Source organism: Oratosquilla oratoria, chromosome 24 (genome assembly GCF_046742065.1).
Source record: "Oratosquilla oratoria isolate Oo_2021 chromosome 24, ASM4674206v1, whole genome shotgun sequence".
NCBI classification, from domain to species: domain Eukaryota; kingdom Metazoa; phylum Arthropoda; class Malacostraca; order Stomatopoda; family Squillidae; genus Oratosquilla; species Oratosquilla oratoria.
This window is the reverse complement of record NC_134800.1, coordinates 59,276,629-59,301,811: the sequence shown is the minus strand read 5'-3', so window position 1 is coordinate 59,301,811 and position 25,183 is coordinate 59,276,629. Positions and strand designations below refer to the sequence as shown.

The following is a 25,183-nucleotide window of genomic DNA, read 5'->3' as shown; positions in this document are numbered from 1 at the left end:
TTTTTTTCTAAACAGGATCGTTTATTACAATCGGGAATTTGACAAAAAAATCGAGATCACTGTCAGGAAAAGAAAAAAATCTGAAGAATATCATGCCCGATTATCCCATTCATTTTTAGCTTGGAGATTACTTTTGTTTCAAGTTGCCATAGAACATTGGCATCTCCCACCATGTTGGTGTCTGCTGCTTGTTGGCAGGTTGAGGAAATAAAACCTGCATTTCTCACAAAGTTGTGTCCATTGATCCCCTAACCCAGGCATACCACAAGGTAAATTAAAACACATATTTATGAATATAATACATGATAATATATTACATCATCAAGCTCATAGTCAATGTACACCAACATGCCCAACTATGTACACCAGCTAACATTACAACAATTGTCTTCTCTCAAGGGCTGAACAACAACCACTCATCTGAGCTGCAGCAACAGCAGCAATGACGACAAAATTTAAGCATCCTGTTGTTGTTGTTGCAGCTTAGAGCCTAAAATTTCTAGATATGGTCAGCCCTTAACACTCCAACATACAAACAAAACTACTTTAGTTGGTGGAGTGCTGTACAAGCTTGAATTATCTGACTACATGACATAGCATCAAAGTTCACAGCTTCATTTTCTTGGCCAGCAGACCATTGAAAGGGGGAGGGAAGGGGCAAGAAAGCTAGCAAGTGTGTGTGCATGAATACATGCAGAGCATTTCTTACTGTACAAATTGTGTGCCAGGTGGCTCTTCTGTACAATGCCACCCACCCACATTACCCATCCACACACTTCCTAGCTAACCTGTCCTTTTGTGGCACAACCTGGCCATCTTACTGTTTAACATCACAGCATGGCAGTCATGATGGCAGTGTTTCTTACCACCCATTCATGACCTGCACATTATCAGTAGCTTTATGAAGGGGCCATCGAGGTCCAACCTGTTGCAAGCTGTGTTGCCCAAGGCAGATGCAGTGTCACATGGTTACTACACTTGTGACAAAGACAACCTATTCAAGAGAAGTCAAACTCTACACTGCCCCTAACTAATAGCTCACAAATTGGCAATCCTTAATCTACTGCAGTTCACAAGGGTGAATGGCAGCACTCTTAGACACAACAAAGCATTGCACCAAATAACAGAATTGAGGATCAGGCAGCACTAGTAAGTAAGCATTGAAGATAAACTGACTAGACACAACAAATGAGAATACAGGATAACCAACAAGGACAAAAGGAACAGTAGCAGCCACTCCAAATTAATTGTGCTACAAACTGTTACTCCTTGTCCCTGCAGTCATCTCGGTGGCACGCGGAACCAGACGTTTCTGCCTTAAATAAGAAACATGGTCAACAACAATGAAAAGAACAACAATATGGTGGGCTGACACAACTCTCCCTAGAGTGGAATGTCTGAAATGCTGCCAAGATGCTGCTGCTCCTCCGTGGCTCCATGCTTGGCTTGGCTCGGTGACTGCGATTAAGACTCCTTAGCTGTCCTCAACCTTGGCTCTGATACAACTGATGGGTGCAGCTATACAAGGCCATTTATCTGCCCAGCTAACTGCTTCCTTTGACCTACAGTGTCACAGTTGCTAACACCACAGTTATATCATCTGGCTTGCCTCCTGCAAGAAAGGGAAAAAAAAAATAATAATAATAAAATAACATTCAATCAACTAGAGGAGAATGGAAAATGAGAACATCTATAAGTATTGGATGCCTGGCTTTGATACGAAGTGCATTGAAATAGACCTTGAAAAGCAAGACAAATGGCAGGATTCATCTGTTTACAATACATACAATGGGTCAAGTCTCTTGCCTCCTTAGGAGGGGAGAGGGGTGGTGGTAAAATACAACACAGCTTCAGCTGTTGGGCCTTGCTGTGGAAGGGCTTTATTGCCTTTATTATAACCAGTTTGGTAGGGGATTAGGATGACCTTCATCCACCAGTTGCTAAGATTGGAGAGTGCAGGATTGGTGTTTTGCGTTTAAGACGTAAGTACCAAAAGTGTTCTTACCTATGGCATTGATGCCATTCTGCCTTGCACTGAGAGCGAAAGGCGACATGTAGTCTTCATCAAAGGCCAAAGTACGAGCCTGTTGTGCTATTGAGTTGGCTGTCTGCTCCAGCACATTTAAGTCGGTAGTACCCTGAACCTAGAAAATATATACACACATACAATTACCAAGGGTCAGAAGTAATGCAACAAGACACAGCACATCTACAGCAAAGCTGCTACATTTCATTGGCAAATCCCTCACTCCATCCCCTCATGTAGTAACCATAAAGACTGAGAAATCCCATTGGGCTGTGTCATTACCCCCATATCCAATGCCTTCTCAGTCATTTCCTCATGTTCACTTCATCCACCCCTGCTTTCCACACCTTTTACTAAACTTTCTTTTCTCACTCTTTCCATGTATCCATACCATCCTAATACTCTTTCACAATCCTGTCTCGTTTTCCACTCCTGCTCTCTTCCTCATCTTGTTTCTCAATCTATCCTTGCGACCCCCTACTATACTTCCAAGACATTTCATTTCACACATTTAAATTCTTCCTTTCTTAGGTTCCATGTCTCTGCCCCACACAGTGCTGTCAGCACAATCACTCCTTCATGCAAACTCCTCAGCATCCATTCCCAAATGTCTATTTCTCATTACAATTTTTAATCCCCCAACATGCTTTTCTCAATCTACAATCTATTCCCTCCCTTTCCTGCCACATGCGACTCCAAGTATCTAAAGCTATCACTTCCTCCAGCATCTCTCCTTTAATACTCACTTCCAAATTGCTGCCATCTATACATCTCATCACCTTACTTTTACCCACATTTACCTTCAACTTTCTCCTCTCACACACCTTCCCAAATTCAGTCACTAACTTCTTTGATCTCCACCCTGTTCCTGCCACTAGCAGTGTCAGTAAACAACAACAGATTTACCTCCCACTTTTCTCCATTTTCTTTAACCATCACTAATCCCCATCCCATTACCACATTTACATCCCACACCACCCCATCCATGTACATATTCAACAGCCATGGCAACATAACACATCCCTGGCAGTCCTACCCTTACCTCCCACAGTGCTTCCTTCCTACCCTGTCAATCTTTTTCCAGATCTACAAGGCCCAAAAAAAATCCTTACCCTTTACTAAAGCTTTCTCATGTCTTACCACAAAAATTTGATCTACTCAACCACCTCCCTTTCCTAACCCCACACAGTTCCTCGCCAATTACTCCCTATTTTCCTCTCCTAATCCAGTCAATCAAAACCCAATTAAAACCTCACCTTGTGTCTCACTCTATCCAGCCTAGTAACCAATACCCTACTTCAGACATTTCAACCCAAACATGTGTAACATCTCTTATATTTATGTTTCTGGCCCCACACAGTGCTGTTGGCACAATCACTCCATACAATCTCTTAGCATCCATTCCCAAAAAGGCATTTACTTGCTTCTCTCAATCTACATTCTACCTCCACTCCTTCCTTTTCTACCACATGCACTCCCAAGTATCTAAAGCTATCTGTTTCCTCCAGCCTCTCTCCCTTAATACTTCCAATTAGCTGCCATCCTCTCCCCCTATACATCTCATCACCTTATTTTACCCACATTTACCTTCGACGTCCTCCAATCACATAACTTCCCAAACTCAGTCACTAACTTCCTTAACCCCTTCCATACGGTGACGTCTACGTAGGCTGCATGAGGAGCAAGTGGGTATGCGAGGCTGCCATATTGGCGTCTTGATTATATTTATTGCAGTTGTACCTGCGTGACCCCCATACTCTGTAAACTGGCTTCATCATATTTTCTATGGTTATCAAAATTCACGGGTGAAAGAGAACGAGCATTACAGGGGTTAATTTATCTTTAATGCGAGTATTATGACGCAACATTGCACGTCTGGCAGCTAATGCTGCCCGTGAGATTTTGGCCCAAAGTGAAGGGGTTAATCCTTCCTCTGATCCTGCTGTAAGATCAGTGTTGTCAGCAAGCAACAACAGGCTTATCTCCCATTTTCTTTAACACTCTCCAATCCCCTTGCACTTAACTCCTGTACCACCCCATCCATGAATAGCCATGGCAATATGACACATCCCTGGCAAAGTCCCACCTTCACCCCAAACTACTCACTCTCTCCATTTCTAATTCTGACACAGGCTACTCATGAAAACTTGACTGCTCTTAACAGCTTTCCTACTACCTATATCTGCAAAAGTTACCACATTGCCTTCCTTCCTACCCTGTCATAAGCCTTTTCCAAATCCATAAAGCTTTCTTACATGCATATTACAAAAAAAATCTGATGTATCCAACTCTTACCTTCTCCTAAACCCACAATGTTCCTCTCCTAATCCTCTCAATCAAAACCTACAAGCCTTACCAACTGCACTCTAAAAGTACTTCCTTGTAAAACTGAACTATACAGGCACTCCTTCAGCACTCTAACCTCCTTTATAGAAGTATTAAACAACCTTGCCAGCCAGTCCACCATAACTATAGCTCCCTTTTTCTGACACTCAGCATGACATCCATCTCACCGGAGTGCCTTACCTGCTCTTGTTATTTTAATAACGGCCCTTACCTCATTTTTTCTTACTTCTCCCTCATTTTCCTCCATCACTGACATTTTCTTGATGCCTCCTACTGCAACCACACTTCCCTCCCTATCCTCCTCCACATTCAGCAACTCCCTAAAATACTCTGCCCATCTTCCTCTTATTGTCGCCTCCATTATAGTCTCTCAATCTGGACCTTTTACCTTTTCTTATCTACTTGATTTGCCTCCCCTTGCCCTCTTAAGTTCCTTCCAAAACATCTATTTATTACTTTAAAAAAGAGTATGGCAGAAAATTTTGAAAGTAATAAGATGTTTTGGAAGATCAAGAGATGAAGGGATGGCAAATCAAGTACAGAAGAAAAGGTAAAAGGTGCAGATGGAGAGATATTGGAAGAGGTGGTGGTAAGAGGTAGATTATTTTAGGTAGCTGCTAAATATAATGGAGGATAGGGAGATAAAACATGGTTACAGTGGGAGGCACTAGGAAAATGACAACTTCACTCCTGAAAATTTTTGTTTTTACTCTTCTCTACTTTGTCTCACACTTCCATTTTTGTGACATCCAGTCAGTAACACACTTCATACAGTCTATATCAAAGGCATCCCATCCTACTCCCATTGTTCTTCTTTTATCCTAGCTCCTCATAGAGCTCATAGATTACATAACTTACAAAACCATAAAATTGTTTAATACTCCCACGCACCTTCCCAAGCTCCTTAACAATGATCGAATCAGGTAGGTTGTCAAACACACCATCTGTAGCCACCATCAGCAAATCCCCAACCTCCAGGGGAAAGTCTCGTGTCTCTGCACTCTCAGGCCTGCAAGAAATAAAAACCATCACATTAATTGTTGCCTCAAATTTTAGAGGGAATCCCACAAGACTAAAAAGACTGGTAAAGTCCTTTGGGAAACTTTGTATTGTTGTCTGTGTTGTAGTGTCGGACTGTTTCCACATCACCAGTTGAATATGGTATGGGAAGGGAAGCAGCTGCCAATTATTAGCTCTCTATTTATGAATAGACCTTTGGTCCAGTGTTGACCCGATAGGGATGCATCTCCTGATAGTCCCCCCCACCCCTCCATTTCGCAGGGCCACCACACAGAGGTACTTATCATTGATCCCACATCAGAACATCACTTTTTAAAATTATTTGATACAAAATCATAAGGAGGAAGCCAGCCATGCCATGCCCCCATACATTCATTTTCATCTTCTCTCATTCTGAAAGAAGGGTCATCCCTGTCTGCCCACTGCCCAGGTCATAAACAATACAAAGACTGTACTTCCACTTCATTTACATGGCAACCTTCCTCCACCATCCCATAATGCATAACTTGAGATGAGAGATACCTGAGGGATGTAGCAAATTATCATTCATTCAAACCTACCCCTTGCTTTCTTCCTTCCCAGTTCAACTGACACCCCATTAATCCATTTCATTCTACCCTTGTATCCATGTGTGGCTTACTTTAATTTAGCTAATCTTTTCTCACTTGTGCTTTCCATGTGCCCAATTTGCCAACTCCCTTCCCAACCCTGCTCTCCACCTCACTTTGTTTCTTACTATCTATTCTTGTAACCCCCAATCACACTTCTCAAACACTTCACCATGGACAATTTCTCCATTTCTGTTTCCCTTAAATTCCAAGGCTCAAGATTATACAGTATCGTAAGTATAATCACCCTTTCATATAATCTCTGCATCCATTTCCAGATACCTATTTCTCACGATAACCCCACCTCCCCAACATTTACTAGATTCCCTGACTTCATGTATGAATTGCATTGTAGCATGCAGCCAATGGGACCACTTTGGGACCCCCTTTGGGCTAGAGCCACCAATAAATCTCTGCTCTTAAAGGAATGGTCCTACTTTTGTATTGAAACTATCCCTCCTTTATGCTATTTCCTTGAAACTGCCCTTTACCATTTCTTTGAGAATTCTACTCTTTTTCTCTTTGGTAGGGGAAGAAAGAATTGTCAGTTATTCCCATGAGAGTTGTAAAAGGTGACAAAAATGGGACTAGATATCCTGCTCTCTTGTCTACTCATCCTATGGGAAGACACCTATATGTTAAAAAAAATTTCCTACTCAAATCCTGCAGGAGTTCAACAATAGACTACAAAGTAGTAAATTGCAGTACCAAGTCTCATTGTGCATGACTGCACTAAATATATACCAAAAAGCCCTTTCCCTTTGTAAGGTACATAGCCATGTTGAAGCATATACTTGCCCTTCACCCATTGAAAACCCATTTGTTGTCCCCCTCTATCATACCTCCTTGTGGATGAACGGTCATCCCTGTCCCCTGCCCTCTGCTTGGAACAAAGGCAATGCAGTAAGCCACAGCAGAGTCCAACAGCTAAAGCTGGTTTGGTTAAAACTAAACCATACACTACACACTACACTCAAGTTCACCCACTAGAAACCCAACTCATTTAAATGAACCTGGTTTTCAACATCCCAAAAATAATTAATTGTATAGCTTTGCCTCACCTGTCACTAAGGACACGTTGGCTGGTTCCTGGTGGAGGAAGGGACAGCTGGAAAGGTGTGTTGAAGTAGTGTTGCTGTTCTTCACTCCGGTGCACCACACTGCCATTGCGTACCACAACAAATCCGGAGTCCCCGATATTGGCAGAGTAGATACGTCCTGCCTCTCTGTGCAACACTACCACACAAGCTGTGCTGCTGCCTGCAAAAATATATTTGGTATGATCAGTACATCCATGTTGAAGCAAGACCAAATGAGAAACTAAGAATGGCCACCTGAATTATAGGGTCACACAGGACATGAGGGAAGTTGCCCTTGCCTCTTCTCATGACCCTTTGACCTGCATGATGTCACAGGAGAGTTGCGCATCACCCAGCCACATGAGCTGTACAATTGATTCCTTGAGGAAACGTACATGCAAGTCACCAGCCTAAGAATGGACCTTGTCAGCTCCCACAATGACTAACCTGCGCTTTGGCCAGCTGTGTCCGGATGGACAACAGTTCTTTGAGGAATGCACATGCAGTACCAAGCCATACATTCCAATATGGTTAGATAAATGGCCTGAGAATATATTAAGTCTGACTTCCCAGGCATCAATAATTGCCCTTGTGCCATGACCTGACCCAGGTGTATAAGCTCATTGCTTCCTTACCCCTCCCCAGCAAGCAGACCGCCTTGGGACATAACTTAAAAAGGAGAGTTGTTGCCTCCCTCGTTGTCTCCCCCCAACTTCTCGCAATTAAGAGCAACATTGTTATTAGCGCCCAACGTAATTTCTAAATGAAACTCGCTATTCTTTCCAGGCTTTGCCTTCCAACCAGTTCTGATAAGGGGATAGAAAGGGGAAGAGTGATGGGAGGGGTGACATGAAGAGGTAGGAAGTAGAAAGGAACAAGGGGTAGAAGGAGAGACAGGGGTGGGGACAATATTACACTGAGGTGGAGTCGGAGGTGGTAATAGAGAAATTTAAGGAGGGCAACAAAGAAAAATATTCTTCAATCATAAATGCATTCTGTGCAACTCTGGTCCATATGGGTGTAAGTAAAGAGAGTTCCCATGAAGGCACGCTGGTGTTTATAATCTATCTGTTCATGATTAATCTCACTAAAAATGACAAGTAATAAAAACCTTTCTTAACTAAATTCACTTCTATTCTCATTTACATGTTCATTCCTTACTTGGAGGAGAAGAAAGAGGAGAATGGGAGGCCATGTATTCCATTACTGATATCTAGCACTTTTAGCTTGGGACATAGCACCACCAAAGAGGTGGGGTCAGAAATGGTCAAGGAGGGAGATGTGGCAGAAAAGAGAGCTGGCGGAAATGAAGTAATCAGCTTTCTTATTTGAGTGGAGGAGGGAGAGAAAATGAGGGAAAGGGGGAAGAATTAAGGATGGGAGGAAGTGGGGAAAGGAAACGGGAAGAAGGAGAGGGAAAATGAAAAGAGAAGGGGAAGGAGAAGTGGGGGGCAGAGGAAATGCAAGAGTGTGACAAAGGAGGAAGAGAGAAGGTCGAATACAAGTGGGAGGAGCTAACACCATGATGCACATAGCTCCTGCCAAAGCAGTCACCTTTACCCTAAGTGCTTTGGGGACTGCTGGGAATTGGAGAGGCGTGCGGGATTCGAACCCACAACTAGGCTTCCAGTGATGGGATTAAAAACTTATCAGGTTCTCTCACTAGGCCAGCAGCATGCAGACATCACTTAGGCTGTATTATAGCCTGTATAAGACAATTTTTAATAACAGGTTCGCGGAGCTATAAAATTCCAAGAATAGGTCCGTAAGCACCGGCTGCATTCCACCAATGGGCCCGTCAGGAGGTAAACAAAACGACGACACTTACCGAGGATGTGGTTCTTGTTTTCGAGCAGTTCGTAGTAGGCCCGGGCGATGATCGCCGCGGGGTCAGAGGGGCTGAAGGCGCCCGTCAGGACGAGTCGCTCGCACACTCGCATCAACGAGTGGGAAAACTCGCCGGGATCGATCCCCCACGCCCGCCAGCCGCCCACGCCATCAGCCACACCTGCAAGAGGGATGCGGGTTGAGAACTCTTGTTGGAGAAAGTCCTCCCCTAGATACACCGTAAGGGCGGGGCTGAGGAGGGCGAAGTATCTATGTAGTTCCGGACCGCCGCAAGAACGAAGTTCGGGTGGGTGACAACCCCTCAACCCCGCAATAATAATTAATAACAACAATAAACAATAACAAAGAAAACTATAATAAAATGTACAATAATGGTGTTACCTCAAATTCTAAATTACCCTGCATTTTATATATATATATACAGTATACGGAGTAGGAAACACAGGAGTCTTAGTCTTGAGTTTATTCCTAACTAGTTTCGCAGGTGTGTTTTTTCAAAGCACACCTGCGAAACTAGTCAGGAATAAACTCAAGACTAAGACTCCTGTGTTTCCTACTCCGCTTACGTAAACCTGTCAGAATGTCTCATCATTATTGTGTGTGTGTGTGCGTTCCTCTCCTTGAGAAGAAGGCCAGGAGCATACACCGAGAGGCGTTGGGTAGCTGCGGCCGAAGCCGTCACCTTTGCCCTACGATGCGCTTTGAGGGATTGTTGGAGCAGGCAACTAACTGCAGGCAGTCTGAGAGGAACGAGGGCTTCTGTCATTTACCTTGCCTTGAATACCCCAAATATGGTAGCGACCGCACAGGTTTTACGGAATAGGTATCTTATCTTAGGAGAGAAATACGCGCACGCGGACGCATGCACACACGCACGCACGCACGCACACACACACATACATTGGCCACTTGACGCGATATCTCCTCCAAGGTACCTATGGTTAAGGGTGGCGATGTTTGAACCTCTATCTAGAATGCATTAACCATTACCACCAACGTGTACACCTTCAGGCCCTGTTCACACTAGCGGTTTCAACCGCCGTGGTTCAAATCACACTGGAGGCCACACACAACAGCGCAGTTTTTCTTTATGCGGTACCGCCGCGGTTTCCGAGCAGTACGAGCCGGTGTGTGAACAGACCCTTAGGCTTCTGCACGGCCACAACACTTTGGCCCTCCCTCTCTTTTGTGGCGAACGACAATTGCCTCTTCGACGCATTTCCAAGAGGCGGCAATGAAATCGTACAAAAATCAAATTGCCCACAGAGGTCCAAGAGGCAACGAACGGTGTATCATGCAAATTCGACGCCAAGTTTCACTGTATTGGGGAAGTAGGTGGGTGTGGGGGGCTTGACCTCCCCCCCTCTCTCTCTCGGTCCGCGTCACCCATGATGAAAAGTATAACGTTGGCGACGGGAACTAAGCAGCAAGTTGACGTACGTACGTACGTGTGTGTGTGTGTGTGTGTGTGTGTGTGTGTGTGTGTGTGTGTGTGTGTGTGCGTGACCGGAAGCGGGTGCGGGGGATCCAATAATGGGACTACGTGAGGAGTAAGAAAAGCAAAGGAGAGGGGGCCGGGGGAAGGGGGGGGGTGATGATGGACCGCGTGGAACAAATAACGAGAGTAATCAGTAACAATGGAGAACGTACGAGGTCCTGAAGTATAGGAAATCTGGAGAGAGAAAGAGAGAGAGAACGGGGGGGGGGGGGTGCATACAGAAAGTGTGCAAATTGCAACGGAGGAAGAAAGCGAGAGAAGACGGGAGCGAGGACGACGGCGACAAGACAAATTGGGACATAAAGGACAAATGATAACGACCTCCGAAGTTTGAGAAAGAGAACTGTAAGCTTCTTCGACACCAGCCGCCTCCTCTTCCGAGGTAATGTCTTCTCGTTTTGTCTTCACACAAAAACATCCACAACCTCATCACAGGTTGGCACCAAGAACATGAAAGGTACGGATATGCGAAAGCGGTGGGTCCCGAGTTTGGGTATTTTGTCTGCGACAGCCAGTGATTTAATACTTTCAGGTGTCACTGAGGTGGCAAAGGAACGCAAAGGCAGCAGTTGGGACACGGGTTGTAGAAGTTTAGTAATGAGCATTCTTTTCGGAGCGGAGTTCGTCCATCAAACGACTTGGTCCTTGAAGATGTAAAAAAAAAGTTTTGTTTATTATTATTATTTTTAGACTAAAACTTTCACCACGGGATCTACAAAATGGACACTAACACTTAACTTTTAGTTCCTTAGTGTGAAAATGTGCATCTTCCCGATAAAAAAGACAAAAATAAATAAATAAAATAAATAATAATAAATACAAAATAAATAAATGCAGCATCCTCGATGACCGCCCGTCAACGACGTTTTGTCTTCTTTGTTTAGTTTGAAATAAACTATTTTACCTACAGTGTAATTATGGTCACTGCCTCCACCCCCACCCGACGTCTAACACACGATTCACATTCGTTGAAATATTCGCTAATACTGCAAACATTTGTTGTTCAACTTGAGCATGGGATGGTTTGTGTGCGCCCACGCGCTTGTTCAATGTCACAACACTCCAAAGTTCTCCGAGCTCTCATCCGGATGGTATTTGCTCTCGATCACTAGTCCAGCACGTGATACATGGCCTTGTGATTCAAACGCGCGCACACACACACATGATTTGTGTCAGTGTTAGAGTTCCCGGCTGCCACTACGGCGGTCCGGGCTCGAATCCCGCCCAGGGCCGAATTAATTTCAGTATCGTTGCGCTGCGAGTCATTACTCCAACTCGTGGGCGGGGAGTTGGGTGTGTGTGATCTATTACACATAGATCGGTCATATATGAGATCTCTTCCGGGAGGGAGATAGCTGTCAATCACGAGCCCAACAAGTAATCCAAGACCATGGCGAATCGCGCGCGCGTGCACACACACACACACACACACACACACACACACACACACATTCATACCTATTCTAATGCAATTTACCACTGGAGAAATTAGAGAACACTGTGGAAACGAGAGACGTGTCTGGCGAAGAACGGGGTGCTGGAAGACGAATGGCGTCCACATATTCGCCAAGTGATGACGACCCGATAGTCTGACGGATCTCCGACCGATGACAACGCTATTATAAACTGACACTTTATTTGCAACTTGTCGTCTCGGCAACTGACAACTCTCTCGCACAACCACCGTACGAGGAGCTTCCATATGGCAAAATATTTCTCGATATATAACGACAGACGTGGTAGTTCCCCACGTTCTTCTTCCATGGATGTTGTCTTGTCTAAGGCGTTATTACACTGGTCTATTTTTCCTCCGACTGTTGTAGCAGATTTGCAGCCCGTAGCTTTCGGAAAGGAAACGGCTTATCAAATTAATTTATGTAAATTGTTGCGAAAACAAAATACGTAAGGATGAAAAAGACTGCAAGGGACCACAAGGCCTCCACTAGGCAGTTCCATGTCCATTACCACTTATCATCCCCATCCATAAGATTGTACCTTTTTAAAACGACTTATAGCTTCAGCGCTCACTACATGGTTACTAAATCTATTACATTAACTGACCACTATTGGTAAACCGTTCTTGCCTCTTTCCTTCTAAATCTAAACTTGTCCAATTTAAATACATCACTGCGAATCCTACCCTCGTGTTAATATGATGACCTTGTCTGCATCCCACTTGATCCACTTGGAACACCTATTAGATTACTCGGTACTCTTAGGCACCTTAGGTTACGAGGTCATTTATCATTATGGTCACTCCCTGTACTGATTCTAGTGAATTGACATTCCATTTTGTAGGACCGAGACCAACACTACCGCACAGTCAAGGATGGGTCTAACTAACGCCAGTTTGATAACTAACTCTGCACTTTTATTCGTAATTGTCCTAGCAATGAAACCTAATGCTCTGTTAGCTCTTTGCGCTAATGCACCGCTAGCCTTCTAAATCTCCCACTCAGTTTTCCCTAAAGTGGTGATATCTAAGGTATACTTGCTTTCTGGGCTGTGTAAACCTACGCTCAACACACTGCACTTTGTGACATTGAAGTCCATTTACCACTTCATCGACCATGTGAACAGCTTAAGATCTTCCTGCAGTATCTAGGAGTCTTCTGACCAAATTTGGCGCCCTATTTTAAGTGCCGTCCGCAAACTTATTAACATCACTTTACATACACAATGAACAACAAGGGACCCAAAACCGGGACCTGGGGGCCCCCACTAGAAACACTCCCCTATTTGGATTTTACACCATTTATGGTGACCCGCTGTTTCCTGTCACTGATCCAAGCTCTAATCCATTCAAACACTTTTCCTCCTATGCCATGGGCTTTGACTTTGATGCATAGTTTGCTGCAGTGATTTTACGGCGGAAAAATCTGAAGGTGGCAGTACTGAAAATTAAAATAGGTTGGAGAAAAGTAGCCCAGTATACTCCTATACACGCCATAGTCATCTTGTTGCTCATATCATGAGTTGACGATGAATGTACTGACCATCTATTCTCTACATTCAGTCTATTCCCAAGAGATTTTCAACCTGAATGTTCGGAGATCCGAGATTCTTAAATTCCCAGCAGAGAAAATCTTCCGCGTTTCCACTTAGTAAACAAGATTTAAGGTTTAGGTCCACACTATCAGTAACAGATACTCGTTATCATTTCATAACGTCCCCATACACGCGGCCTGATGACCCTCAAGAGTCAGTCGTGATGTAAACATCTCCACTATATCCACGTGTCGGACGTCGTAACATGTGCCAGGCAGAAACGCCAATGCTATCAATATACTAATATCTATAATTTACGCCAATGCTATCAATATACTAATATTTATAATTTATGTTTTATCCTTATTTTATTAATTTATTTATCTATTTATTTTTCAGGTACCAAAGTCAAAAGGCACGTACCTACTCCCACCTATTCCACTCCCTCCCACCTTAGCTCCTCTTGGATGAGGTCATCCATGTCTCCCGCCAAATGCCCTAGGTCAGAAACAGCAAAGCAAGGCGCTTCAAAAGGTAGAAACGCTAATGCAATTAAACATTTTAGTTGTTTCTGGGAACAAGAATTAAAAAAAAAGTACATTATTTCAGTAAGTATAATAAAAATAAATAAAACTCGTTACTACATGCTATCATCGTTGACTTCGTTCACTCCGTCGTCGTAAGACCAATGTTGCCTTTACAGACAATTCTTGCATCATTTTCTCCCGTTTCACCTTCCCCATTTCATCTGGGACCATTTGATATATTATGTACGATGAAACCTTACCATTTTGGCTCTGCTTAACAGGGTTATCACACAGGGTTATTTTTCCCCCAACCTCCGATTAATCGGCGGTACCGCCCACCCCCACATTTTTTCCGCCGTAAAATGTCATTTGATATGCTGGAGGGAAATTATTTTCCTCCACCATATCAGGTCCTTCCCGACAGCTGTAAGCTGCAAATTTGCTCCAACAGTCGGAAAAAACAATAGCCCAGTGTGATAACGCCTTAGAGTAAAACTACTTTCCTAAATTGGGAGTGAGCCCTTAACTATAGTCTACTACACCATTAACTTTCACACAATAGAAAGGTTCATTTTCATATCCATTTTACCTGGCCTGTCGAGAAAAATGAGATGATAATACCATCTCCACCGCCATTATTCTTACCATCCCCTGCCCGTTACCATCCTACTACTTATCTCCACTTGAAACCACTTATTCGCTACCTGAACCCATCCCCCCCCCTCCACGCACCCTAACGGTTCGTCTCGGTAGACGTTTCTTTGAAAAACTCGCCTTTACACTGCAGTCCAGATTCTATACTGCCACCTTCAGCTTCTCGCCTATATAATTTCCAACACGTTTCTGTCAATTTATGTGCTCTACCTAAAGTACTGTTAGACACAGACAAATCTGAAGCATAGGGGATCTTACTACTTCACGCAAACCGAAATATTGGGAGTTTTTGTGCATCCGGGCCCAGTGACTCGTACAGCTTCTTTCTTCTTCAGCATAATTAGTTTTACTTCCCAACTTCCACATCCCATTTCTATGACACGACGCACATTTCACCTCCTACCCACGTCCCCCCCTTCCTTAGTCTCCGTTGGAATCTTATTTGTTGTCTCCGAGGAGAGAAAACAATTCAGTTGGGTTCACCATCTGTTCATCGCGACACGCTTCAAACAAGTCACACATTTAGAACTATCCAAAACAGAAGATATCTTACACCCCACATGGACGTTAAATGTAAATTATGTCTTTTGCAAAGGTTTTAATTACATCATTATTTAATTCTATTATTATAATTATTATTTTCTGAAAAGGGTGGCGGCGGAGGAGATCCAAAGGGCGCTGATGAAAGTAAGACGGGAAACGAGATTAGAAATATCATCACACTGCCGAGAAACCAATCACTTAGCCGACGACACAGCAAAGACAGACTTCTGTTGCTGAACTGAAGTAATTTGAACTTCTCTCTCACTTGAAATGCGTCTAGATGTACCTCGGCCTTTCAAGTAAGACAGAAGTTCTGACTGTACTTCAAATCAGCAGCGGGAAGTCTGACTTTTCTGTGCTGCGTCGCCTGAGTCTTTATTTGCTTACGACGCAGGATAAACCTAGAAGGATAACTCAGCAACCACGTTGTCAGTGAACAGAATGAACTTCCCTTCAAGGCAATGGATTGTACTACAGTTTCTACAATCAGATGTTCCACTTGTTTACCTACTAATGTTTTTCTTCCTTGAAGCAACAACTGAACACTCGAAAAGACAAAGGCCACAAATGATACAATTATAGACCAAAGAGAACACAAATGGCGATCCAGAGTATAAAACGCAGTCTGAAGACCAATATTTTTACATTCACTTAAGGACGCAATAAAAGCGCTATCGACGAAAATTTAGCAGCAAAGAGCTTCAGACACACAGCACAATACAACTCACTCTGCAATCCTTCCTGGTTACATCGTGATGACGAGAAAAGGGATTTCATTGCAATCGACTATTGGGAAGAATGACTTTTAAATTACTAATACCACTATCGCCGCCAATACCACCACTACTCTACACATATCATAGGATTTCTCTCCAACAAGAGGAAGATCCCCAGTCCACCACATTTCGTGACCTTTTACGTGCTGGATGGGACATTGCTGCTCTATTCTTATCCTCTACAACAGGAGCAAGAGGTAGATGTATAGGACCAGTAGGAACCGGAGGAGAGTGAAAGTTAAAATGTGGCTCAGCATTCCTCCGAGTTGAGAGTTATTCCCGAATTTAAAAGAAGGCTGTACGAGTGCAACCACTACTATTGTATACCAAATGTCCTTCCCACCTCTTCATCTTTTTTTACTGTAACAACAACAAATTACGTAAGTTTCCTGCGTTATATAAACCAGCTGCACAACTGCCGAGTCCTCAAGCCTTTCAGGATGATGCAGCAACCTTGACTGGCAATTGAACTGGCAGAATCGCATATAATCATCCCACCAGGAAAAGGATAGAAAAGAAAAATCTAAGTCACCGACACGATGACGGGTGGCCTTGGGCCCACTCGAGGACGCTCAAGCTGTAAACAACAACCACCACCATCACCTCAGGTCGCGCAGTAGATGGAAGAGATCTGGGCGTCCTGCACGGGCATAATCATCCTTACCGGGGTTATCACACCGGGCTTCCACGGGTGCCACCAACGCAGACAGTTCCGAATTCGGTTACAATATTATATTTTTCAAGTCACCAAATATCAAATTGTCTTTTCGTCATAACAAAGCTAAATGATGAACAAAGTTTGTAAACCTATACAATTGTTAGACATAATGTTGAGACGTTCTTAGAGAAGTCTATGTTTCTGTAAGCGAAGTCATATTCTAGGTATTCAAATGGAGGTTCGAGGTAGGACGTGGGAGGGAAAAATAGCCCAGTGTGATAACCCCATATCGGGTGACGGGGCACGGGACGTCGTGAAGAATTTGGTCATGCGAGTGTTTCTGCGTTCACAGGCGTCTGCAGTTATCGCATCACTCTTGTTGCGCAGCAAGTTCTCGGTTGAGGCAAAGATTAGGTTTGCTCGACTCGCTCCATCACCCGGCGACAGTTACATGACCTACATGGGAATGGTGGGTCTGCGAGACAGACATACAGACGTAGGACGTAATCATCTCCCCACCAACATCCCGTCGTTTCTCCGTTCATGAAAAGAAATGCCACCATTGTTTGTTACGTTTCTATCGGGAGACGATATCTCGACCAAGCCGAATCCACCATGACATTTTTTCTCTCACTTTTAGTTTAATTTCCCTATCGGGCCACTGATGGCCTCTTTCTACATTTGTCTATTTCTGATATTTTGCAAATGAATAAACTTTCACAATTTGCTCCATTTGTAAATTTTATCTAGATAGCAACGCATCTATTCTAATTATCTACCTACTATTCTCCCCGAGATGTACGTGTCGTTTGCAAATGTATGTCTTTCTTACCATCGTGTCGTTTACATTCATCAGAAACATACGGGGCCAGTGCTGATCCTTGTGGAACTTTGCTATTAACTTCCCTCTAAACTGACAGTATATTGCCTCGCTGGGAGTCCCATCCTTTACAGGAGGCTTCTCCGAGATCCTCCGTTGTTCCAATTCCCACAGTGGTACCAGCAGACGCAATTATATAAACCATTCACATACAAGACTAGACTGCTTGTATGTGTACTACATAGAATTAAGATCCATCGGTGTCACAGACACGGCCTTGATGGGCTGCAGAGACCAGAATTACAAGCACAGATACTTTCAATGTGCCTGTATTTGTACGTTTGTGGTTTAATTTCTGCAGTGATTGTTACTGCTTAGGACGCTAACCACTACATAGGCACTAGGCCACACACTGGGAAAAGTCGATCAGGCCAGGCCAAGGCAGACTGTAGAGAGATATAGGATGTGGTAACACGCACGCACGCCTGTCTCACACGGACTATACTCGTGCTTGACCATGGAGCCTGTGGAGGAGGAGGACGGGGAATTGGGACAGGAGAGGACGGGGAGAGGAAGACGAGGAGAATGGGGAGAAAGTGCGGGGGAGCAGGTGGTTGAGGACGGCGATAGGAGAAAAAGGGGAGAGATAGTGATGAGAAGAGAAGGGTGGAAAGAGGAAAAGACCGTGAAGGTAGAAGTGAATAAGGGGAAAGTAACTGGGGAAAAGGGGAAGGAGGAGGGTCTGGAAGAGAGAGGAAGGGGTCGCTGGGGTCGACCGAGGTCCGCGCCTAAGAGCCGAAAGAATGGGCCCGGTGTGGAAAACAGAAGCCCGACGAAAGAGGGACCAGAGGTGGTCGACAAGCTTCAGCCAACTTCAGCAGAAGCCTGCACGAGTTCTTCCACAACGAATGCGGCTTGTACTTTTATTCTGGCCAACGCCACGCGGTTCTATTCTACCCAGGCGGCGGGGGGGGGGGAGGTTTGTGTGAGGAGCACATGTTTGAGGAGTCTACCTCACCCCCCCAACCCCCCAACCCCGGTGCCCCTGAATGCAGACAGTCGCTACGACCACAAGGGTTCGCTCCATTTGGTTCAAGTACGAGTACAGTGTTAATCAACGCAGGTGTTCTCACACAACCGCGCATTTCCCCTCGACTATGCGGTATTGCCCCGGTTCCAACCGCTCGTGTGAACAGGGGCCGAACCTCGACATGAACGGCTGTTTAACGGCTTTTCCTGTACCCCGATCTGGGAAGCGTTTGATTTACATTTTCATTACATTTTACACTATCATACCGTAGATCAAGAGGGGACATGATAGAAACCTTTAAAATTGTGAACAATTTATATGATAGTGAAGTGAGCAGGGGATTATTTATTGAACTTGCCGGTTCAGTGACTCGAGGACACACCAAGAGGATCTACAAGCAGCGCCCAAGATTGGACATCAGGAAATTCACTTTCTGCAGTCGTGTTGTGAACAACTGGAATAGTCTTCCTGATCATGTTGTGAATGCAAATTCAGTTGTGAGTTTTGAAAAGAGATTGGATAGTGTATGGAAACATCAAGATCAAATATTCGATTACACAGCTCAAATAAATAAACACCTAGACCACAGTGACCACTAGACCCCAGATGACCCAAGTTTTAGTCATTTAGAGCCGGAGTCACAGGCTTAATAGCCTCTTCCGGGACCCTTCTATGTCTATATGTCTATGTCTAAGTATCGCACTTGAAAATGAAGACGCACGGTTTCTAATGAGCGATTTATTGTTTCAGTGAACAAACTGATCTTGTGTGCTTTTGACAAGTTAAATTGAGCAATTAATGTATCCACTGGAATCAAGTCATGACTGAACATAAAAATTCAACCTGTTTGTTCATGTTTCTCATCAGGACTAAGGGTTGAATCAACATTAGAATAAAATTCTTCGTGTACTTCATAGATTTACCCTTAAGACATACTTAATACTTTTCCCTGAAGACGTCTTTTTATGAATATATTTCTCCATCTTGTCGTACACCCCCCCCCCCCGGCATGTCAGCTTATGCTCCCTTGAGGGCATCCCACCCACCCCTCTCCTCGACGTTGGGGGGGGGGGGCTCCTCCACCTACCAGCCTTCTATTTCATTCAATCAGAGGAGAAAACTCTGTGGAAATGCTGTAATGGGCGGTGGGGAAGTGTGGAAAGAGGGCCATGAGAAAAGGGCACATGGCAAGGGTTCGAGTGCTGAGGTAAGTGTGATTGCGAGGCTCTGGTCATTAACATGTTATATTTCGAGATGCTAACCTATTCAAGACGACAACCTACTCTACCATGTTTTCTCCTTCTCCTCCTCCTACTCCCTCTTGCCCTTCCTCTTTCTTCCTCCTCCTGCGACTCGACGCGAGGACGGAGACGACCTGCGGCCTGATGGAGTTCTCCTCGATCGATCAAGAGTGCCTCCTTCGACCGAAATTCAAAAGGCCTCGTCGCTACACAAAAGCGAGGAGGTCAGGCCTTGCCAGGTGCTCCTGAAGGGTGTCGTTGTTTTGACAGAACCCGAGTTCCAAGAATTTGTGTCGAGGAGAAACTCGATCCTAAGGCAGCCCATGCTGGTCGTCTTGGTATGGAGCTATTCAAAAGGCCCCTGTTTTTAGTCGCGCGGAAACAGCATAATGGAAAAACTGCGCGGTTGTGTGTGGGCGCCTCCATCGACCTCTATTGTAAATGAACCGCGGCGGTTGAAACCGCTTGTGTGAACAGGGCCTCTGATAAATCTGGTGGTCAGCCTTTAGGGACTTGAGTCACTCTACGGATCAGAGTCACGCAGCATTGCTTGGCGATTGAAATTTCCATTTCATGTTCATTTCGCTATCCCTCTTTCCTATTACCTTCATCGTGCATCTTCTACGTCACCTCCAGGACTTCGCCTCTTCGGAGCGATCTGGTCACCAAAAGGCGAGACGAGGTGCTCACTGGCGTGTCTGACAACAGATCTGCAATTTACCGATTCTGTCTGGGACATCATTGAACGCGAGGCCGAAAACACTCACACGGAAACGTACCGGGAAAACAGGCGAAAAGACACGCACACACATGAAGGGAGAGTGAAGGGAAGGTTGTGTGGAAAGATATGGAATTTCATTTTACAAATGGCGACGGGAAGAAAGGTAGCTGGTGGGTAGGACGAAGTGGAGGAGAACAGAGGAAGAGGATCGGATCTGGGGGAGGGGGAGGGGAAGGATTAGTGTGTATTGTTCTATCCTACGAACTCCATAGCAGGCTGGAAGTGGGGAGGACAGGGTTGGAGTTGGGGATGGGGGAGCAATGTTGGGAAAACAGAAGCACCTCGTTGTGTAACCATTTCCTGGAACCTCATAGGCTACAGAGCATACAAACCTCACCTATTTTTGCCTCCATAACAATGCTCGACAACACTATCAACTCTTCTAGAGTTGCAGGAACTCGGCACCGCCCTACAAAGAATAATTGAAGCAGGCTAACGAGACGGGAAAACTGATGAAGACAGACAGCCAATAAACGACGCCGGCGCCCAAGGCCATCCGCACCCCGCTCTCCCCCCCCCCTTTCCTCTCCCCATTTTATCGAACCCTCGCCATCAGAGGCATCGCGCCCACATAATTATCACGCACAGCGTGACGTATGGGGAAATTGGCACTCGATAAAGGCCCTTTCCATCCCGGTAACCACCAACACCACCGCTGCCATACGACGGGGAAAGCTACGTCCATTTCGTCATTTTAAAGTTGTAACCATAATTATAACCAGCAGGGCGAAATCTCGCCACCATCAAGACCTTGTTAGGTAGTGGTGGTGGGGCCATTATTCACGAACGTGCCGGCGGCCGGGCTTTCCTTAAAGCAGGAGTTCCCGGATTCCCGGCACTTGGATATGGTTTCTCCACCCCAGTACCTGACGCCAAACAGGAAAGTGACGGGTCCTGAAAGGGAGGAGTGTTGCGAGTACGGATTTCAGGCTGTGTGTTTAATCACCTGTCGATCATCCTATTTTCTAACAGTCCTGGGATGAGTGGTGAATTATCGATTACAGCTAGACAGTTAAATCGCTAGATCAGAACGACGGACTGACTTCCTATCTCCAGGAGTTCTCTCTCTTTCTCTCCCACCCTCCTCTCTCTCTCACTCTCTCTCTCTCTCTGCTTTTGTGTGGCCGTGGTCGAAGTCAGGTCACGAACACGAGTTTCCCAACCCCGCTCTTACCGATATGGCCAAGTTCCCCTACTGCAGCAGTGTTCCTACACCTCCGAAATCGGGGCCTCCTAAGACAACTGGTTGGTACAAGGACAGCTTTTTCAAACACCCCAGGCTAGTCAGTGCTCTACTGGAGCACCCGGCCGGGTTAGTTCACCAGTTAAACGTAGAACACAAACTTCCCTATCCGCCAAGGCCATCATATTAATACGTCAGGATAGGACTCGTAGTAATGGGTGGTGGAGGTTGAGTTTTAGGTTGAGGAAGAAACTGGCAGGAACTGGTTTACCAAATGAGTGGTTAACGAACGGAATAGACGTAACTGTGTAGTGAGCGTTGAAACTATTGGATGTTTATTAGTTTAGATAACTCTGTGGACGGGGATAATGGGTGGCAAGGGACATGGAACTGCCTAGTATAGGCCTTATGGTCTCTTGCAATCTCCCCATTCTTATGTTCAAATATATTCCGTACAGTTTAACGCGCTCTCTCTTTCTCCTTCCCTCCCCATCTCCTTCTACCGTATACCAGCACCTCATTTTCTTTAAAGAAGAAGAAAATCTTAATGTTATCCAGCAGCGGGCTGGCGCATTTCTCTCACAAGTTAGTTTGTTGCAGCCACGAGACCCTTGGATGTGGTCTGTCACACAAACAGGAAGGTCCTGTATTAGATTCGTTGGAGTTTGTTATCTGACCGTGGAGTTAGGGGACCCGCTAAAACTGTGCCCAAAAATATTGCATTTGAATGTATTTCTATAACCTTTCGTTACCAAGCCTTTGAGAGAGATGTCGTCACTGTGCTCACTAACTCGTTTTTTTCCCATTTCGACCGATCCGTGGGCGAGATGGTAGCCTGATCCGAGTGACCACAATGACACACACACTCCTAAAAAAAATAATAATAATAATAAAAAAATAATAAATAAACACACACACACACACATATATATATATATATATATATATATATATATATATATATAATACTGTGACGTACTCTGATGAACCACTATTCCAGTGACGTACAGCAACCATCTCTTGTTACCTACACCTAGTCTCTGATCATCATCAACTGCACCATTCCTGTGGGACATCACGAATTCGGGATTTTTGTGATTCACCAACACGACAGCTTTTACACACTTGTAGCTCTGCATGATAACCGAGGAGTAATACAGGATTCCATGAGCGTTGCTTCTTTCATCAGTCAGGTAAATACACGCTGGATAGGGCCTCATACAGTTCACCGATTAGTTTCCTAGTTGTGACCGACTCAATACACTGAATGTTACTCTCAGCGATGCTTCCCGTAGTCCTGATTCCCGCGACAACCCAACCCACCACAGCCCTACCTCGCCGGTCTGACATCCATCCACGCTGCACACTAAGCCTGACAGATTGTTTGCTGTTGATAGACAGCATGGAAGATGGGGAAGAGGAGGAGGAGGAGGAGGAGGGGGGGCACACTGAGGAATAGTGTTAATTTTGATCTTGGTCTTGCGTCAATCACAGCCTCCGCGTGAGTAAGCTTTATCACCGAAATAAATTTAGGAAATTAGTTTCGATCCATGTTGTGACGTGGATGTCTAGACGAGAAGAGTTTTTCCTTCAAGTGAATCAAATGGCACAAAATATAGGCAGGGAAAAATTGGCAACGTGTGTATCGTACTAATGGGGTTAAAAAAAAGGTAAGTTTACAGCAACCATGGACGCAGTTGGTTAGTTTTTTTTTATCCGCAGCCAATACTAACAGGGAAGGCTCGGCCGGCCGGCGGGGCACGCGTCGTGACGTCATGCGATGACGTCATGTAAACAATCTAAAACCTTTCACTAGTAGTTTACCAATTTATGGTTGGCGGTGCGTTTCCTCTGGGTCGCATACAACAGACCTGCTGTGCAGTTATTTATTCTATTTTATTAATCTCGCCCAGATTTTTTTTTCTTCTTCTTAAAACAGAATACGTGGATTACCTTTGACTGTCATTGTTTTTCCCCACATGTTCCAAACTTGTTATTCACTACACCTACATTCAATCAAGACTTAATCCCGTAGCGAGCAATCTTTATTTCCAACCGAAATTTTTCAAGGTTGAAATGGAGACAACAGTAAACAGCCCAAAGAATTCGCCTCGGCTCCAAAGTCAGCATAAAAGGAGAGGGAGAGAGAGAGAGAGAGAGAGAGAGGGAGAGAGAGAGAGAGAGAGAGAGAGAGAGAGAGAGAGATCCTCATGAATTTGAGTTAGCAAAAGAAGACGAAGAGGAAGAAGGAGGAAAAGACGGAGATGAAGGAAGACGAAGGAGATGAAGGAAGAGAAGATGAAGGAAAAAAAAAAAAGTAAAAATATGAACCCTTGCACCAATCCCACCAGTGACGTCAGATCCTGCGGGAGGTTGCAAACCCTGGGGGAATAGTCGAAGTAAACACGACCCCACGGAGGTCCATATCACATACACCCCTGGGGCAGACCAGAGACTCGTCCTGCCCAGAACGCAATGACCCCCGTCCTCCCTCCTCGAATAACCTAACGCAGTTAGGTAGTGCAATGTAGTTCAGTTCGAAGCTTTAAGAATCATTTAAACACCTAAGCAATATGCTGTAATGATTATAATTTTTTATATTATTTGTTTTTTTTTTTGTTATCATTTGTCTGTTTGATTTTCATTTATCATTATTCAATATTTAACTATACCTATGCATTTATTTATGTATTTTGTTATTTACATTATTATAGTTTTTATTTATTATTTTATCATTGATTTTTTCGCATCCAACCTAGATATGGACCAAAAGGTCTCCTGTCGGCATGCTCCGCCTTTGTAATCCTTCGCACACGTCATTGAATCAAATCTGAGGATGACAGGTGGTAATGGACATGGAACTGCCTAGTGTAGACCTTATGGTCTCTTCTTGCAGTCTCCAACATTTCTATCTTCTATGCCTGTTGATTGTGCCCTATGGAGGACGTGTGTGTGTGTGTGTGAACCCAACATGGGTTCTGTGGTGTGAAGCATACACAAATCTATAGTAATCTGCAACTTGGGGTGGGTGGGGATGGGGGGGGGGTCCATGTGCGTATATGGATACGTGGAAGACCGCGAAAGCATCCGGGAATGTCCCGGATGACTTGTTGCATCTGGCGAAAGGGCACGCTACTGGTCCCCCCCCCCCACTTCCTCATCCGTAAGCAGGACCAACGTGTGTGTGTGTGTGTGTGTGTGTGTCTGTGTGTGTGTCTGTGTGTGTGTGTGTGTGTCTGTGTGTGTGTGTGTGTGTGTGTGTCTGTGTGTGTGTGTGTGTGTGTGTGTCTGTGTGTGTGTGTGTAATTTTTATAATTCGTTTTCAGTCTATTCTGCAAGTATATACAAATGTGTTTCTTACGTATTTATACATTTTTTTCTTCGGGAGGCCCGATGGCTTTGACTATTCTCAAAGATGCCCAGGACTAAATTGAGAACCACAGTTCCAATTAATGAAATGGGTACAGTAAGCAACAGTTTACAGTTATATCGAACCTATTTTTCCAACACTTGACTCTAAGCAAACTCCTCTGATGACGTTCTAGGAAAAAAAAAAA

At 44.6% G+C, this 25,183-nt stretch overlaps 1 protein-coding gene across 1 annotated transcript in view; it reads right to left on the bottom strand.

Annotated features, from left to right (window-relative positions):
- Nucleotides 1-286: 286 nt before the first annotated feature.
- The window catches only part of LOC143038686 (protein phosphatase PTC7 homolog), a 104,742-nt gene continuing 79,845 nt past the window's right edge, over nt 287-25,183 (bottom strand). The window contains exons 2-6 of the mRNA XM_076208239.1: nt 8,908-9,087; nt 7,062-7,260; nt 5,264-5,381; nt 2,006-2,144; nt 287-1,612 (exon numbers count right to left, since the gene is read on the bottom strand). Of these exons, the coding sequence (XP_076064354.1) occupies nt 1,563-1,612; nt 2,006-2,144; nt 5,264-5,381; nt 7,062-7,260; nt 8,908-9,087 (686 nt within the window). The 3' untranslated portion in view covers nt 287-1,562. The remainder of the gene's footprint in view (nt 1,613-2,005; nt 2,145-5,263; nt 5,382-7,061; nt 7,261-8,907; nt 9,088-25,183) is intronic.